The sequence below is a fragment of the Antedon mediterranea genome, chromosome 1, assembly GCF_964355755.1.
Source record: "Antedon mediterranea chromosome 1, ecAntMedi1.1, whole genome shotgun sequence".
In the NCBI taxonomy this organism is placed as follows: domain Eukaryota; kingdom Metazoa; phylum Echinodermata; class Crinoidea; order Comatulida; family Antedonidae; genus Antedon; species Antedon mediterranea.
This window is the reverse complement of record NC_092670.1, coordinates 38,557,933-38,574,883: the sequence shown is the minus strand read 5'-3', so window position 1 is coordinate 38,574,883 and position 16,951 is coordinate 38,557,933. Positions and strand designations below refer to the sequence as shown.

The 16,951-nt window shown below is 36.4% G+C and overlaps 2 protein-coding genes across 2 annotated transcripts in view; both read right to left on the bottom strand.

The window, feature by feature from the left end:
• LOC140044890 (uncharacterized) overlaps positions 1–7,669 on the bottom strand; it is a 24,331-nt gene extending 16,662 nt beyond the window's left edge. The window contains exons 1-9 of the mRNA XM_072089590.1: positions 7,279–7,669; positions 6,776–6,822; positions 6,219–6,422; positions 5,709–5,893; positions 5,267–5,371; positions 4,767–5,055; positions 3,904–4,095; positions 3,045–3,128; positions 13–2,775 (exon numbers count right to left, since the gene is read on the bottom strand). Of these exons, the coding sequence (XP_071945691.1) occupies positions 13–2,775; positions 3,045–3,128; positions 3,904–4,095; positions 4,767–5,055; positions 5,267–5,371; positions 5,709–5,893; positions 6,219–6,414 (3,814 nt within the window). The 5' untranslated portion in view covers positions 6,415–6,422; positions 6,776–6,822; positions 7,279–7,669. The remainder of the gene's footprint in view (positions 1–12; positions 2,776–3,044; positions 3,129–3,903; positions 4,096–4,766; positions 5,056–5,266; positions 5,372–5,708; positions 5,894–6,218; positions 6,423–6,775; positions 6,823–7,278) is intronic.
• On the bottom strand, positions 6,714–16,951 carry LOC140044880 (von Willebrand factor-like). Its single transcript, XM_072089579.1, has 11 exons — positions 16,853–16,951; positions 14,978–15,041; positions 13,413–13,650; positions 12,269–12,315; positions 11,770–12,095; positions 11,136–11,280; positions 10,532–10,699; positions 8,853–9,020; positions 7,982–8,219; positions 7,279–7,566; positions 6,714–6,822 (listed from the first exon to the last, which is right to left on the bottom strand). The coding sequence occupies exons 1-11, from the start codon at positions 16,940–16,942 to the stop codon at positions 6,714–6,716; spliced, it is 1,881 nt and encodes a 626-aa protein (XP_071945680.1). The 5' UTR covers positions 16,943–16,951.

Sequence of the window (16,951 nt, the reverse complement as noted above, 5' to 3'; positions counted from 1 at the left end):
ACAATCATCTACCTTCAGCATCAAGATATGGACCACTTGGTTGAGTCGCACCAGTTGAAATTTCAGCACCCATGCCACCACTAGTTGGTGTTTCACCTGCAGCACCATCAGTTCCAGAATCTGGAGCATCAGTATCAACTTCACCAGACGGCTCTTCATCTTCACCAGAATCTTTTGGTTCAGTATCTTTACCATCTTGCCCCGATTCAATTTCAGCACCCATGCCACCACTAGTTGGTGTTTCACCTGCAGCACCATCAGTTCCAGAATCTGGAGCATCAGTACCAACTTCACCAGATGGCTCTTCATCTTCACCAGAATCTTTTGGTTCAGTATCTTTACCATCTTGCCCCGATACAATTTCAGCACCCATGCCACCACTAGTTGGTGTTTCACCTGCAGTACCATCAGTTCCTGAATCTGGAGCATCAGTATCAACTTCACCAGATGGCTCTTTATCTTCACCAGAATCTTTAGGTTCAGTATCTTTACCATCTTGCCCCGATACAATTTCAGCACCCGTGCCGCCACTAGCTGGTGTTTCACCTGCAGCACCATCAGTTCCAGAATCTGGAGCATCAGTATCAACTTCACCAGACGGCTCTGGCTCTTCATCTTCACCAGAATCTTTTGGTTCAGTATCTTTACCATCTTGCCCCGATACAATTTCAGCACCCATGCCACCACTAGTTGGTGTTTCACCTGCAGCACCATCAGTTCCAGAATCTGGAGCATCAGTATCAACTTCACCAGATGGCTCTTCATCTTCACCAGAATCTTTTGGTTCAGTATCTTTACCATCTTGCCCCGATACAATTTCAGCACCCATGCCACCACTAGTTGGTGTTTCACCTGCAGTACCATCAGTTCCTGAATCTGGAGCATCAGTATCAACTTCACCAGACGGCTCTTCATCTTCACCAGAATCTTTTGGTTCAGTATCTTTACCATCTTGCCCTGATACAATTTCAGCACCCGTTCCTCCACTAGCTGGTGTTTCACCTGCAGCACCATCGGTTCCTGAATCTGGAGCATCAGTATCAACTTCACCAGACGGCTCTTCATCTTCACCAGAATCTTTTGGTTCAGTATCTTTACCATCTTGCCCCGATACAATTTCAGCACCCATGCCACCACTAGTTGGTGTTTCACCTGCAGCACCATCAGTTCCAGAATCTGGAGCATCAGTACCAACTTCACCAGATGGCTCTTCATCTTCACCAGAATCTTTTGGTTCAGTATCTTTACCATCTTGCCCCGATACAATTTCAGCACCCATGCCACCACTAGTTGGTGTTTCACCTGCAGTACCATCAGTTCCTGAATCTGGAGCATCAGTATCAACTTCACCAGATGGCTCTTTATCTTCACCAGAATCTTTTGGTTCAGTATCTTTACCATCTTGCCCTGATACAATTTCAGCACCCGTGCCGCCACTAGCTGGTGTTTCACCTGCAGCACCATCAGTTCCAGAATCTGGAGCATCAGTATCAACTTCACCAGACGGCTCTGGCTCTTCATCTTCACCAGAACCTTTTGGTTCAGTATCTTTACCATCTTGCCCCGATACAATTTCAGCACCCATGCCACCACTAGTTGGTGTTTCACCTGCAGCACCATCAGTTCCAGAATCTGGAGCATCAGTATCAACTTCACCAGATGGCTCTTCATCTTCACCAGAATCTTTTGGTTCAGTATCTTTACCATCTTGCCCTGATACAATTTCAGCACCCATGCCACCACTAGTTGGTGTTTCACCTGCAGTACCATCAGTTCCTGAATCTGGAGCATCAGTATCAACTTCACCAGACGGCTCTTCATCTTCACCAGAATCTTTTGGTTCAGTATCTTTACCATCTTGCCCTGATACAATTTCAGCACCCGTTCCTCCACTAGCTGGTGTTTCACCTGCAGCACCATCGGTTCCTGAATCTGGAGCATCAGTATCAACTTCACGAGATGGCTCTTCATCTTCACTAGGATCTTTTGGTTCAGTATCTTTACCATCTTGCTCTGAAACAATTTCAGCACCCATGCCGCCACTAGCTGGTGTTTCACCTGTCGCAGCACCATCAGTTCTAGAATCTGGAGAATCAGTATCAACTTCACCAGATGGCTCTTCATCTTCACTAGGATCTTTTGGTTCAGTATCTTTATCATCGTGCCCTGAAACAATCTCAGCACCCATGCCGCCACTAGCTGGTGTTTCACCTGCAGCAGTGCCACTGGTTCCTGCACCCATGCCACCACTAGCTGGTGTTTCACCTGCAGCAGTGCCACTGGTTCCTGCACCCATGCCGCCACTTGTTTCTGAATCTCCTTCACCAACATTTCCTGTTTGTGTTCCAACTGATACAGTGCCACCAGTTGCAGTGCCACCTCCACCAGTTTGAGTGCCACCAGAAACGTGTGATCCAGTACTTCCACCAGATACATATGTGCCACCTGTAGAGCTAGAACCACCAATCAATCCATACTCGCGAATTAAATATTGACTGCACAAATCTGAGCAAATAAATCTGATTTTATAGTTGTAACATGTGTTTCCTGGACTGTTTGTACATCTTAAACCATAGCTTGGATCACACTGTACATTCTGTGAAGTTTGATCGAAGCCAACTCCATCAGTGGTCTGGCATTGGATTGCTGTTGGATTTCTACAGCTCAAAGATGGATACCGAGCATAGATGTCATCAATTGATTCAACCTCATAGTTTGCAGATGGGGAGACATTTCCACCATTTTCATCATCAAACCACCGAGTCCAGCAATATGCTAAATGAATTAAATACATTATTTTAATTCAAATTTGTTTACATAGTGTACATATTACTTTTTAATTCGCGCTGATTACTAGCTGCATTATGAGAGTATGTTTCCATACGTGTTTTATCCCTAAAAAATAACTGGGGTTTCACAACATTAGGCGCTATATAAATCCAGGATATTATCATTATTAATTCACTTATGGTAGCTGTGTTGATACAGCTAATACAGCTATAAAATAATTGATGTCAAAGTTCTATAATTTGCATAAAACTTACAATTTCCTAGGTATGTCCAAGTGATTTTGTATCCCTCAGTAATCGTCCAAAAGAATTGATAATACCGATAACTGTATGTAATACCTACAAAAACAATGTTATTTTTTAACAATAACGGTATGTACTTAGAAAACCAATACATTTCTAAACGTTAAGTCTTATACACTTCATTGTTGTCCGACATAGCACCGTTTACTCCTGTCATGGGCAGGGTGTGTCTGACATAGCACCGTTTACTCCTGTCATGGGCAGGGTGTGTCTGACATAGCACCGTTTACTCCTGTCATGGGCAGGGTGTGTCTGACATAGCACCGTTTACTCCTGTCATGGGTAGGGTGTGTCTGACATAGCACCGTTTACTCCTGTCATGGGCAGGGTGTGTCTGACATAGCACCGTTTACTCCTGTCATGGGCAGGGTGTGTCTGACATAGCACCATTTACTCCTGTCATGGGCAGGGTGTGTCTGACATAGCACCGTTTACTCCTGTCATGGGCAGGGTGTGTCTGACATAGCACCGTTTACTCCTGTCATGGGCAGGGTGTGTCTGACATAGCATTGTTTACTCCTGTCATGGGCAGGATGTGTCTGACATAGCACCGTTTACTCCTGTCATGGGCAGGGTGTGTCTGACATAGCACCGTTTACTCCTGTCATGGGCAGGGTGTGTCTCAAGTGAGGCTGTCTAATTTAACACAAATTTCTACCAATACCGATACAATATGTACAAAAAAAAAAAAATTTGTAGTTGTTTTTCTTTTAGTGTTGAAATTATACACATATAGTTTTCAAACGGTAAAAGTATCTATTATCGTAGTTACTACTTCGTTTAGTGATTCGTTCGTTGAAGATGAGCTTACCATAGGTGGCAATTTGATAACCAGTACCACAACTTGGACATTCATCATCTGGTTCGATACAAACACCATTGTACATAATTGCATTCTTTGGACAGCATCCTTCAATACAGGTTCCACCACATACATCGACACAAGGACTGTATTGCAAGCATTCAGGACCGCTGATAGCACCGGCACTAGCACACTGCATTGCTGAAATTTAAAACATTAAAGAATGATTTATAAAATTTAAAAGAAATACAGTATTTAGTACTATAAAAAAAATGTGATGCGCCCATATATGGACATGATTATGTCATATCACTACCACATTTGACCATCACTACCATATTTGGGCACATCACTAGTCTGTTAGTGTAGACAGAGCTTAACAATAACAAAGTTAGGTTGTAGATTCACATTTTATTTGCAAATGTTGGCAAAGTTACAGTTAGAATGACAGAGAGTGAAATTAGGGTAATTCAATTTGCAATGACCTAGGGACAAATTATCAGTTGTGTCCAAATCACGCCTAGATATAACTACACTACATTACATAGTTTAACTTTGCTACATCGCTAATGACATTTATTATTTTGACTGTTCTTTTTAATATAGTAAAGCTCTGTATACATTATCAAACTATGTGACAAAAAAAGTGATATGCCCATATATAGATACAATGACATCATATCAATACCATATTTGGGCACACTTTTTTGTCAAACTAGTCAGATGAGGTATTGACAAAAAAAGTGATATGCCTATATATGTAGACACAATGATAACAGATAACTACCATATTTGGGCACACGTTTTTGTAAAACTAGTCTGATAGTGTAGACAGAGCTTTAGTAGTTGAAGTATTCACATGTGCCACTTACGACAAAGGTTATCCGTCCTCCATGAAACATGTACTCCGTGTTCATTACACTCCTGGGCATATGCCGCAATAGCAGTACACATACATTCACAGTCAGCACCAAAGTCACAAGCGCAGGTGTCAGACACACACTTATCATAGAACGGTTTTGGTGATACAAGACCGTGACATGCTCTGAACTTTGACCCTGTGATGACGCTACACTTCTTCTGTGCCCACAACTCCAGATGAGGAGAAGATGCACAAGGTTCCACTACAATTGGGCTGGTATCTGGGCATGTTCTATGCACCTTTGAAAAAAAGTTGATAATGACTTGAAATGAAAATTAAATTGGATTTTGCACAAAAAAAATCCCCAATTCAGCTTGGCTGCAAAGGCTCCATGGTTTTACAGTACATGGTGTATATCAACTTTGTAACAAAATAATTTTTATCATGCAAATCTTAAAACAGAGATATATATTATAGTGTATTTGAAAGATAGACAAGATAGAACAATACCTTCCAACTGTTTCCAAAGTCCACCACTGACATTACTTCATTGCTGTCTCTTGATTGAAAATCATTGGTTTTATTGCCGTCGAAATTACCACATAGACCATTAACCTACACAAAATAAAATTTAAAACATTCAAATTATTTTGCTATCAATCACTTATACAGTAACATCTCTACGTAGTGGACCCAGGACCCTTGGATTGGTATAGCCATGCACCACTACCAATCCAAGGGTCCTTGGGTTCAAGTCCTGCCATGTCAGGATTTTTTCTAAAGACAAATTACAACTCCATTCCCAAAGACTTTGTTTATGTAAAGCATTTTGTGTATATGTTTGTCTAGTGAATGAATTTGCTTATGGTTATCCTTGGCAATTTGTCTAAATATAAGAAAGATAGAGAAACTCATAGTAAACAGGTATATACATAATTGTTGCTGAATTTACCTTATTTCTTAAGAAAGGTTGAACTTTGACTTGCAACCATGTTCCTCTGTTCCACAAGATTGTATAGCCAAGGCAAGAATCAACAATGATGTATTGACCACGCTCTCTTAAACTTAGACCTGCGCCCCGTGGGGCAACTACTGGAGCACCTTGTACCAGTTTTAAAGTGTCCCATTGGCCCACAACTGGTAAAAACAAAAAAATATTATAATAAAAATAAAGTTGCCTGTATTCATTTGTGTATACTCATACTGTAGTTTTCTGAAATCTGTACTACTGTGTTAGTTTATCATTGACGGTAAATCTATGTTATTCTCTATTGAAACAACCAACATCATTAATAATAGTAAAAACATTATTTATTCGACAAGTTTAGAAAAGTACATAATTTGTCAGTAGCAAGTAATAGTCATGGCCAGAGTAACTACTCTTACTCCACCATTTTAACTTTTTTAAAATCTTATCTGTCTTGAAAATAGTCACATAAAAATAATAAAAATAAATTAATACCTTGATCAAATTGTTTGATTATAACAGCTTTGATACATGTTAGTCCTGAGGTACTGCAAACTTCATTTCGAATTCCAATGTTGAATCTCATATTATTTGCCACATCGTTCACGCTTACCAAATCATATTGGCAGTTACCGGAGAAGTCAAACATTTGACCATCAAAAGAGGTGAAATGGGATTCGCCCCATGCCATACATGAGCCTACAAGAAGTTAAAATTAAAATGGTTCTATCACAAATAATATACATTATATTAAGAGCAAATTTCAGCAAATTGTGGCTTAGTCTTGAGTCTTTATTCAATAGTATAGAAAGTTGATACATACTTCGGGACTGATTTTTACCACCTAATGTAATACAGCCAGTTTACTAATAGAGTTGAGTTATATAATTAGTTAATTAATTAATTATATACAATTAAAATGACTTTAGGTACAACCAGTTTCCCCAAATAGGAATGTTTTTAGAATTTGGTACACACTGTCTCTGGGTGTCAATACTTGTACACAATAATACAAGTATAATAAGCAAGATACAACAGTAAGATTATCATACCTTGACATTTGTCAGTATTGCATGTCCATTCCCCACCAGAACAAGAACTATAAAAATAAATATAAAATTACTGCAGTAATTGCAAAATATTGGAATTAAACATTGACTAAACAACAGAATTATGCATAATAATTATTTATTTGTTTTATTCACAATCCGAAGAAGGATATACAGTAAAACTATAAATGAATAGTAGAATTGTGGGGGCACTCCATCAGTTAAACAAAACACCTTAAAGCTCTGTCTACACTATAAAACTAGTTTTAAAAAAAATGGTAGTGATATGCCCAAATATGGTAGTGATATGACATCATCATGTCCATATACTGTATGGGCACATCACATTTTTGTGTCACATAAAGTTTGATAGTGTAGACAGAGCGTTAGACTTGACTTATAAAGGGAGAACAAACCGGTAGAAAGGTCTGCACCATAATTGTTTTTAGAAATGAAAAAAACAAAAACAAATTTTCCCATCAATTTATCAATTAAATTCTACTTACCAACTCTTGCAACCAATATTTGCCTCAGATCCAGAGGCATACGCCACTCCACCATGGTAGCATGAACAATCAGACGGCAAAACACATTTACGAGACACTTCGTCTAACACATATCCAGATGAACATTGACATCCTGGGAAGCATGTAGTGTCAGAACAGACTGCTTCACTCTTTAAAGTTGCACATGTCTTTTGGCATTCATTTGGTAGCTTGCAATCGGTTAGTTCAGCATTTTCGCCACAGTAACAACCAGTTGATATACAGTTCCATGACCCCTTTTCACATGAACTATGAACAAAATCATTTTATTAACTAATTACCTTAAGGCTAATTCAGACAGCATAAGACAATTCCCGACAAAGACTTTTCGGTGCTGTTTGAGGTGAATCCCGTCTTGAGACAAAGTTGCATGGTTTTAGGTCGCCGGGAAACATGAAACATGTTCAATTTTCGCCCGACAATACAACTTATTGGGTCTCGACTTACAACGCTGTCTGAGTATGTCTTTACATTTGTGAAGAATGTAATTTTACAACAATAAAGCATTTTTATATGTTACATAATATGATTTAAACTGATTTCTTTCATCATGTGAAAAAACTAAAATTTAAATTAAGTAAAGTATCTATATTTTGTATTTAAATCATATTTGCCAATTTTGACAACATCTGGAATATAAAAGATAAAGTAATACTCATCTTACCATTTACTGCATTCAAGGCTTAGTATGTCTGTAGAATCAAACGATCTTCCAAACGCCTGACATTCGCAGCTGTCTTCAGGAATACAGTAGCCGTTTGTATCGAAGACCATCCCCGGAGGACATGAGCAACCCGATACACACGTGTCATGACATTTGACCTCAGATAGTTGGGCTCCACAAGAGGATTTGCACGTGTTGTGGCATTCACTGTATTGAGTTCCAACAGGACAAACGAGAGCTATGAAGTATTATTTAAGACATAATTATTAACCATAAAAAATGTATAATCAAATGTATTGAGGTTATTTCTTAATTAATAAAGCTCTGTTTACACTATCTAGTTTGACAAAAAAAAGTGTAATGTGCCCAAATATGGTAGTGATATGAAATCATTGTGTCCATACATGGGCACATCACATTTTTTATCACATAAAGTTTGCTAGTGTAGACAGTGCTTTAGGTACTGTACAATGGATACTGATGCACTATATTGTTCTTGTACCATTTTTTTTTTAGTTGCACTAATTGTTATTGTGTCACCTTATTTTTTAATTTTTTTTTTTAAGCCATAATGTAATATTCTTGGGTCACTTATAATTAGTATTAAAAATTGTTATTATTATTAAATAAATCAAAAGATTTGGATACAAGGACGAAAGCAAAAGGAAATTAATCTGACCAATTACAAGAAATTTATTATCCAAACTGTTGCTTGTGATTGGCCAACTAGTTTACATCCAATATTATGTCCTAACCTCATGCTAAGTTGAGAGCTTATATACAAATGACAATTAATACTAGGGCATAAATGGTATCTGAAAATTATAATTAAACAATTTATAAGATAAAAAATATTTGAATGTCTACTCACAGCATCCTTTAGTTGTTGGTCGCCAGGAAACGGTGACCATATTTGCACTACAATCAGCTGCGTATTGCGAATAAATATTACAATGACAGTTGGCGCCCTCAGCGCAGCTACATACGTCGGACTGACAAGCTGCATAGTAGGGGTCAGGGTTCACCTTACTGTGACAGGCTATTTAAAAAAAAAATTATCATGCTTGTTATTTTATGTGTGCTGAAATTTAAAGATGTATTGTCCTCCAAAAACATGAAAAATGAAGATTAATAAAATCAGACTTTATTAGGCTATTTTGCAATTTGAATAAAGTTATTCACTTCTGTTTAAAAAAAAATTATTTCACTTATAAAAAAATAAACTGTTAATTTTAACCAAAAACCATTGTCTGACAGATAAATTAAGTATTTTTTGCTTTAAATTACACTTTTTCAGGAAAATAATTTTTTTTTTCAATACAGTTTTTGGTCGGAGTGAATAACTATTATGTCACATTAAATGTAATGTACTGTTGTTGGATTTATATAGCGCTTATACAATCAAAAGATTGTCCCAAAGCGCTGAGAAAAAACAGAAAGAAATTACAAAGAAAAAAGATGGGTTTTTAAGAGTGTTTTGAAAACTATAATAGACAACATATAACATAAGAAAAGTTTTGCGCATAATTATGAATATGCAAATGTATCACTTTAAAAACTCTTTATTGTGTCAAATATATTAATTGGTAAACCAGAGGAAATGATCAAATTCCTGGGCCTTGTTGAAATGGATTAAGATGAATTAGTACCCTGACAAGCACTCAAAATGTCACACCCTTGACCGTGTCAAAGTGGAATGAGTAGGAAAAGAGCGGGATATCTGAGTAGGATGACAAGGATTTGAAGCGGATTGACTGGGATAGTGAAAGATAATTTAGCCTTGTGCTGACCTCCTTTAGGCTTACCTTCTTAAGGCTTACCTCCTTAAGGCTTACCTCCTTAAGGCTTACCTTCTTAAGGCTTATCTAAAAATAGACCATGGGAAAACAACAGATCAAGATCGGAAATATGGTTGTGGTCACTAAATCGCCAAAATTTGGATGCAATGTACTGTGTAGTCACAGTATATCATGGCCTGTTTATGTTTCATCAAGTAAATTGTAAAATAAAGGTCTGTCTACACTATCAAACTAGTTTGACAAAAAAGTGTGATGTCCCCAAATATGGTATTAGTGATATGACATCATCATGTCCCATACAAGGGCACATCACAATTTTTTGTCACATAAAGTTTGATAGTGTTGACAGCGCTTGCAAAAAAAAACAAGGCCAAAGGAAATAGATGACATGGTTCTTGTCATCCCTGCATTTTTGTTTTTTTTAAAGAAAAAGAACATGAGTTGGATGGTGCCAACTGGAAGTCCTACCTTATTTTTCTTCTTTTAATATATTTTTACAATTTGTTGGCATAGAGTTAGAATAACTGGGTATATGCCTAGTTTGGTTGCCACTGCATTTACAACTTATCCAGCTGCATTTGCGCATGCAATTAAAATCTTGTGATGAGAGTTTACCTAAAAAGCGCTTCAAAATGAGAACGAGCCAATGAGAAGCATAAAATTTCCCACGGCCTAATTATAGATACAATTATCTGTGTATGGTGAAAGTTTTAGTATACTAGATGCGCGAATCATGTCACAAATGTCTTACCTGAAAATGGACCAAGACTATGGACCAAATCTGCACAGAGATCATCTGCTAGCGGCTGCATTGTTTCGTAAGCAACGCAAGCTGCAACCACTGGAGTAAAGCTTGGACTACACCAAAGATCTACCAGCCAATTAAACCAGAACAAATCTAGATCTGTTTCAACCACACCTAGAACACAAAAATATAATGAGTAAATCTTAATTGTTAAGATGTTTGGCTTTTGATCTCCGGAGTCATTGGTTCAAATCCTGTCAGATGACAAACAACTTCACTCTTAATCACCTTAGTTTAGAAAAAACCTAATATGGCAAATAAACTTTGGTTCCCCCTAGGACGCAACGCAAGGAAAGCTCTGTCTTCACTATCAAAATAGTGTAATGTGCCCAAAATAGTACAGTGATATGCCCAAATATGGTAGTGATATGACATCATCATGTCCAAATATGGGCACATCACATTTTTGTCACATAAAGTTTGATAGTGTAGACAGATTTTAATCGCTTGCTTTTGGTCAAATACGTTCTTGGATTGCGCTTAATTTACATTCTTGCATTGCGTCTTAGCTTAGTTTAAAGAGTTGTTTAAATGTGTTTAGTCTTTTTACCTGAGGGAGTAAGAAACTCGTCATCGATGTTGTTGTTGAACGTTCCACACAAACCACACGTGGCGTCAATGAGATCATTGTTGGCGAAAACTTGAACACGTGTTTGCTCATCAAAAAGTATTTCAATCCCAATATCCAAAGTGACCTATGAAAAAAATAAATGATGGACCTTTACACATTTATATTTATTGTATATATTATAAATAGTGTAATATAGTTATACGTTTAACCATGTTTTTATCAAACAATCTGAGAAGAAACTGATTAAGTTATTAAAGCTCTGTCTACACTATCAAACTTTATGTGACAAATAAAATGTGACGTGCCCATATATGGAAATGATGATGTCATATTTAAGCATATGAGCGCCATGAGCAATGAATGTTGGAATGGCGCTATATAAATCGAACGATTGATTGATTGATTGATATCATCACTCCCATATCTAGGCACATCACACTTTTTTTTTCAAACTAGTTTGATAGTGCAGACAGAGTTTAAGTAGGCATGTAATACATTTCTGGGGAAATAAGAGTTTTTAAACCAAAGGAAACAGTTTAAATAATGAATACAATTTTAGTTACTTAAAAAATGTATGATTAACTAAATATTTTATATACATGTAAACACATACCTTGGTTGTATGATATACTGGTTTTTCAATGAAGATACCAGGCTCAGACCATGGGAAAACGGCAATTTCTTCGCCATCAACCATGACTTCACTGGCATAACCCACGCGAACATTGCTCCCTTTGTATCTGATGTTGATGGACTTTCTACACAGGTTGTCTTTACCAGAGGCCTGAGCGTAGCAGTTCTCGGTTTTCAATCTGATCTCGTATTTCGTACCTTGAGGTTGGCAGTTCTTTGCAAGGTAGTGTTCGCAGTTACCTTCATGTTCGTAGTACTTGTTGTCAAATGTTTTGAAAGAGCCAAGACCGGCAGTCCAACAGGTGGCTAAGAGAAAGAAGGCATACAAAATAATTATCATTGGCGCTATATTATCATTGAAAATATTAATAAATAAAGCTTATATTGCATACTAGTAGAAAGAACATGCAAACGTGTTAGAAATTGGAAAAAAGCATAGGATAAAGAAAAAAATATATATAAACTAGGCCTAGTCATACCTCCACATTTATTTTCAGTACACTCCCATTGGTCACCATTGCAAGTACTGTAAACAAAATAAAAATAAAGTTGCAATGTTCAATCAGTTTGCAAAACTTAGCTAGGCCTAGGCTAGGCCTGAACAGTCATTTCATTTCATTTCATTTTCATTTATTTATTTCACTTTACAAATATATAAATATAAAGTGGAGGAGCCTAAAAGAAAGCAAAGCTTGTGGTGAATAGGCTCCTCAAAACAAAACAAATAAAATATAAATAATATAACACAATCTGATTCAGATAATCAGATAACACAGTCAGATTAAACCATGGCCTTGCTTTATCAATTCTGTCTGACTGAGCCTCGCATCCAGCAGCAGGCACACCGTCTGCTGGCGGTAGGCTGCACACCCACACTGCTTCCTCACATCCAGCAGGGAAACCGTCTGCTGGCGGTAGACTGCACACCCGCTGCTTCCTCAAGGCGGCTTTTAGGCTAGGCCTAGCTAGGCCTAGGCTACACCGACCGGGCTAAGTCCTAGCTTAATTAGCTAGTCAGCCTAGCTATTAACCCACTCAGACTACCTTGAATATGTGTTAGTATTGGTTTCTTGTTAATGTCTTTAAAATACGTCAATTAGCGTTCCAGAATCCAGACAACAATATTTCAAAAAAACAGCAGCATCCTACATGACATAGGTAAAAGCCGTCAGAAATCCAGGGACCTCACTAACTTTCCGAATAAAATAGAGGGCGCTAATCTCTGTATAAGCAAACTCTTCCAACAATCAAGTTAAATTAAAGGGGAGCTCCAGTTAAAATTTATTGTTTATTAAAAAAATAAATATAAACCTTCACATCAATATTAATAATAATAAACATTTTTGTGAACGTGGTTAACCAGAACAAATGTTGTGAAATAAGCCCCTATGATCCAAAAGGGTCCTGAATCACTGAGTGATTGTCAATGTTGGTACATGTTAGGTCATATATTTTTTTAAAAATAATATATATTTTAAACCCAGGGCTACACTAGACACGCGTCTACACTAGACACGCGTGCGAAAATGACGACTACTAATATTTATGCAATATATTGATGATGTGATTATAATGTGCTCTGGAAGGAAGGAAGGATACCCTGATAACATAAGATGTGCTCACCAATTATTGCAGTCAACATTAATGACGTCTCCAGTATTCATCAAATTGCCATCGTATTCGCATCGGCATTCACCTAACGGTATACAACGGTTACCTTGACGTACCAGACCGTCTTTGCACTTGCAATACCCTATACATTCTGGTCCATCAGTAGGACACTCGGCATAGGGATTGGTACAAGTCGCCTGACAAGGCCCTCCACACTCTATAAATTCCATGTCCGACGGACATTCTATAACTGAAATACAACAAGAATAATCATGACAAATGTTTGCTTACCTGCCTTACTTAAGCTCTGTCTACCTATCAAACTAGTTTGACAAAAAAGTGTGATGTGCCCAAATATGGTAGTGATATACACAAATAAGGTAGTGATGACATCATCATGTCCATATATGGGCACTTTTTTGACACGTTTGATGTGTAGTGGACAGAGCTTTAGATAACTTAACTTAACTTTTTTTCAAACCTACTTGACAATTGTATTTAGGCTACGCTACTATACTACATCGTGTGATTGAGGAGAGTATGGCATTCCACTAATTAATAGCTAATACCGAACAAACTTCTCATGTTTTGGCTATTATTGAGTAGGCATACCAGTGTTTGTGTAATTTCATCAGGTGAATTTTATATTTAAATATATTATTTTAATTAGACTAATAATACAATGCGTCTTATTTGGTTGGCTAACTACACACATGTTTTTGAAGAACATGTCTAAACATAGTTGTCCAAGAGTTACTAGACTGTAGGCTACAGTGGTACGGTTCCAGAATTAAATTTATTAAGTTCAACTAAGGCAATCTATTGGGTTCAACAGTATTATTACAATTGATGCTTACAATTTAGTAAACGATGAAGATATGATACAATTATCCTGATTATGCAAACATTATTCAAAGCGTATGTTATTCTGGCCACCGTATTCCAGGCAGCAATCACGGAACACCATTCGCAATTCGCGCCATAATGGTGGTAAATATTCGTGGGTGTTTTTGATGTTGGTGACTTAGCATTTTGCAAATAGACCAACAAACTCATTTGAACTGTACTTGGAACATTAATGTACAAAATGTGTCTTGTTAGCCTATATACCAATAGTACCTTTACCCTAGTACATAAAGGAATGTAAAATAACGCCAGTCTATTATTTCCTGGCTAGCATGCATACGACGTATTATTGACACAGATTTGATAAGGTGTTGGTGATACACCGCCTATAATGACCTGAAGTGCTTCCTGAGAAATGACGGATCACGAGCCCAGGAATCTACACCGCAAGGGCAAACGAAGTGATGTTTTCGGATTGATTGGAATATAAACATACTAAGGAAATGTTCAATAAGGTAGGACAGACAAACTTGGACAAAGGTCGTGTTTTTTTATGTTTGCGCCGATTTAGGATGATAAAGTGTAGGTATTTGTTTAAGAAACCAAAGTTGAGATTTATTAACATATATTAAAATATATAACACAACTGCAATGCACCCAATAATGTATAGACTTTTGTTTTATATTTTTGCTGTAATTAAAACATTTTAAAATAAGTTGGCTACACGAACCTTCTTCGGCATGTGCCCTGACCCCAAATACGTCTTCACTGTCTTTATCGGCATCAGTTTCTTTCTGTGACGTAAAAAGATTATAATTATTTGGTTGTTTATAAAATTATTAGTAATGTATGTGTTGGATTTACATATTAAGAGATTGTTTTCCACTATAGGAACGCAGCGAAAAGACGTAATCACAACGCAAGTATGCGGACCAATCACGACGCAATGGGTCATCTGACTGTCGCTTGTGATTGGTCAACTCACTTGCTTTGTTGTGTCACGTTGTTCCGTTGCGTCCAATTGGGAACCAAGGTAAAACTTAGTTCCACTAAGACGCAACGCAAAAGGGCGTAGGCCTACATGCAGCTGCTCAAGTATTGTTACCAATCATCCGTCGGCGGTTATGATGTTTATGTCCTTGCGTTCTAGTGTTCATGTGAACAAAGCCTAAAAGAAGTGCCTAGTAATACACAGTGATTACTAGCAACACCAAGAAATAAATCACAAGTTAGAACTTAAGATCAGTTGTTTAGAAGTTTCGGTAAAAGACCCGCAAAAATATGGGTATTGAAACTAAGACATTAAAGCCGATGAGCGACGATATTGGTATTTAATGATGCAGAAAATACCAAGGAATGAAATTACAATCTTTCCTGAAAATACCTAATGTTTAAAAACGTGTTTGCTTAATAAATTACCTTATACATATATCGCCTGTCTATTTGATTTGAAAGGTTGTGTAATATTTAGTAAGTTTATACTTAAACCAAGCTTCTATAATCCTTATTCAAATTTGCTACTTAAAGCTTTGTCTACACTATTAAATTTTATGCCACAAAAAAATGTGATGTGGCCAAATATGGTAGTGATATGCTTAAATATGGTAGCGATATCACATCATGTCCATATATGGGCACATCATATCTTTTGTCACATAAATAAAGAAAGCATTTTTGTTGTTACTAATTCTAAATTGTTCAGTTGTTTGATATATCGCCCAGAACAAGAAAAAATACATTGAATAGACCATTTGTATAGTTTTACTAAAGTTATTCACTTAAAAAATACGGTAGCAAAATCTAATAGTAATTAAAAACTCATTGACTTCCGAATGACTACCGGTATATTCTTCTTTAAATTACTATTATGTGAAAAATAACGGTATATTAAACAAAAATAACAATTCTAAGAGACAATTAAATATTTGATACAACTTTAGATAAATTATATATAATTATAATTAAGAAACAAAATATTTGTTTTCTGGAAAAACTCACATGATTTTAATTTCAAACTGTTAAACTATATGTCAAAACTATTTTTTTTAATAAGAAGAAATAGTTAAGTGAGTAAGAAGAGTGTAATAGTATTGAATTAAATGGTAAAGTAAAAACTACAAAATCAAAATGAATTTGTTGAAATTTTTTTTAGTGATTAAAAAACTAAATAAATTTGTTTGTATCTATCCAGATCAATTTGGAAAAATAATTAATATTAAGTAAGTCAATCGCCTATTGTAGCTGGCATATTATAGCGTTATTAAAAGACAAACGAATTCTCCTCAGTATTAGTGTTTTCAAAATGATATCAAAATAAATTTTAAGTAATATTTTACATAGAAACTAAAACAAAGTCATTAGCGAGTCTTTAGCGAGTCTTTCTAGTTAGCCATCTTCTAGTATTCAAGACAATGGATTTTTAAACATACCGTATTATAATAATTCTAACAATGGAATAGAAAAAAAAAAATTTAAATATTAAAATGTACAATAATCTGATTAAATTAAAACAAAATATTCAGAAATAATTTGCTTTGTTTTTTATCGAGATTACAAGATAAGCTCATTTTGTTTCAAACTAATGTTAAAATAAGTTAAAACTTACATTATTTCCGAACCAATTTAAAATAAAAGCCGATGACGTCATACAAATAGCCAATAGTAGGAAAGCTTGAAGCAAGTATCGTTGGGACATCTTGACGGA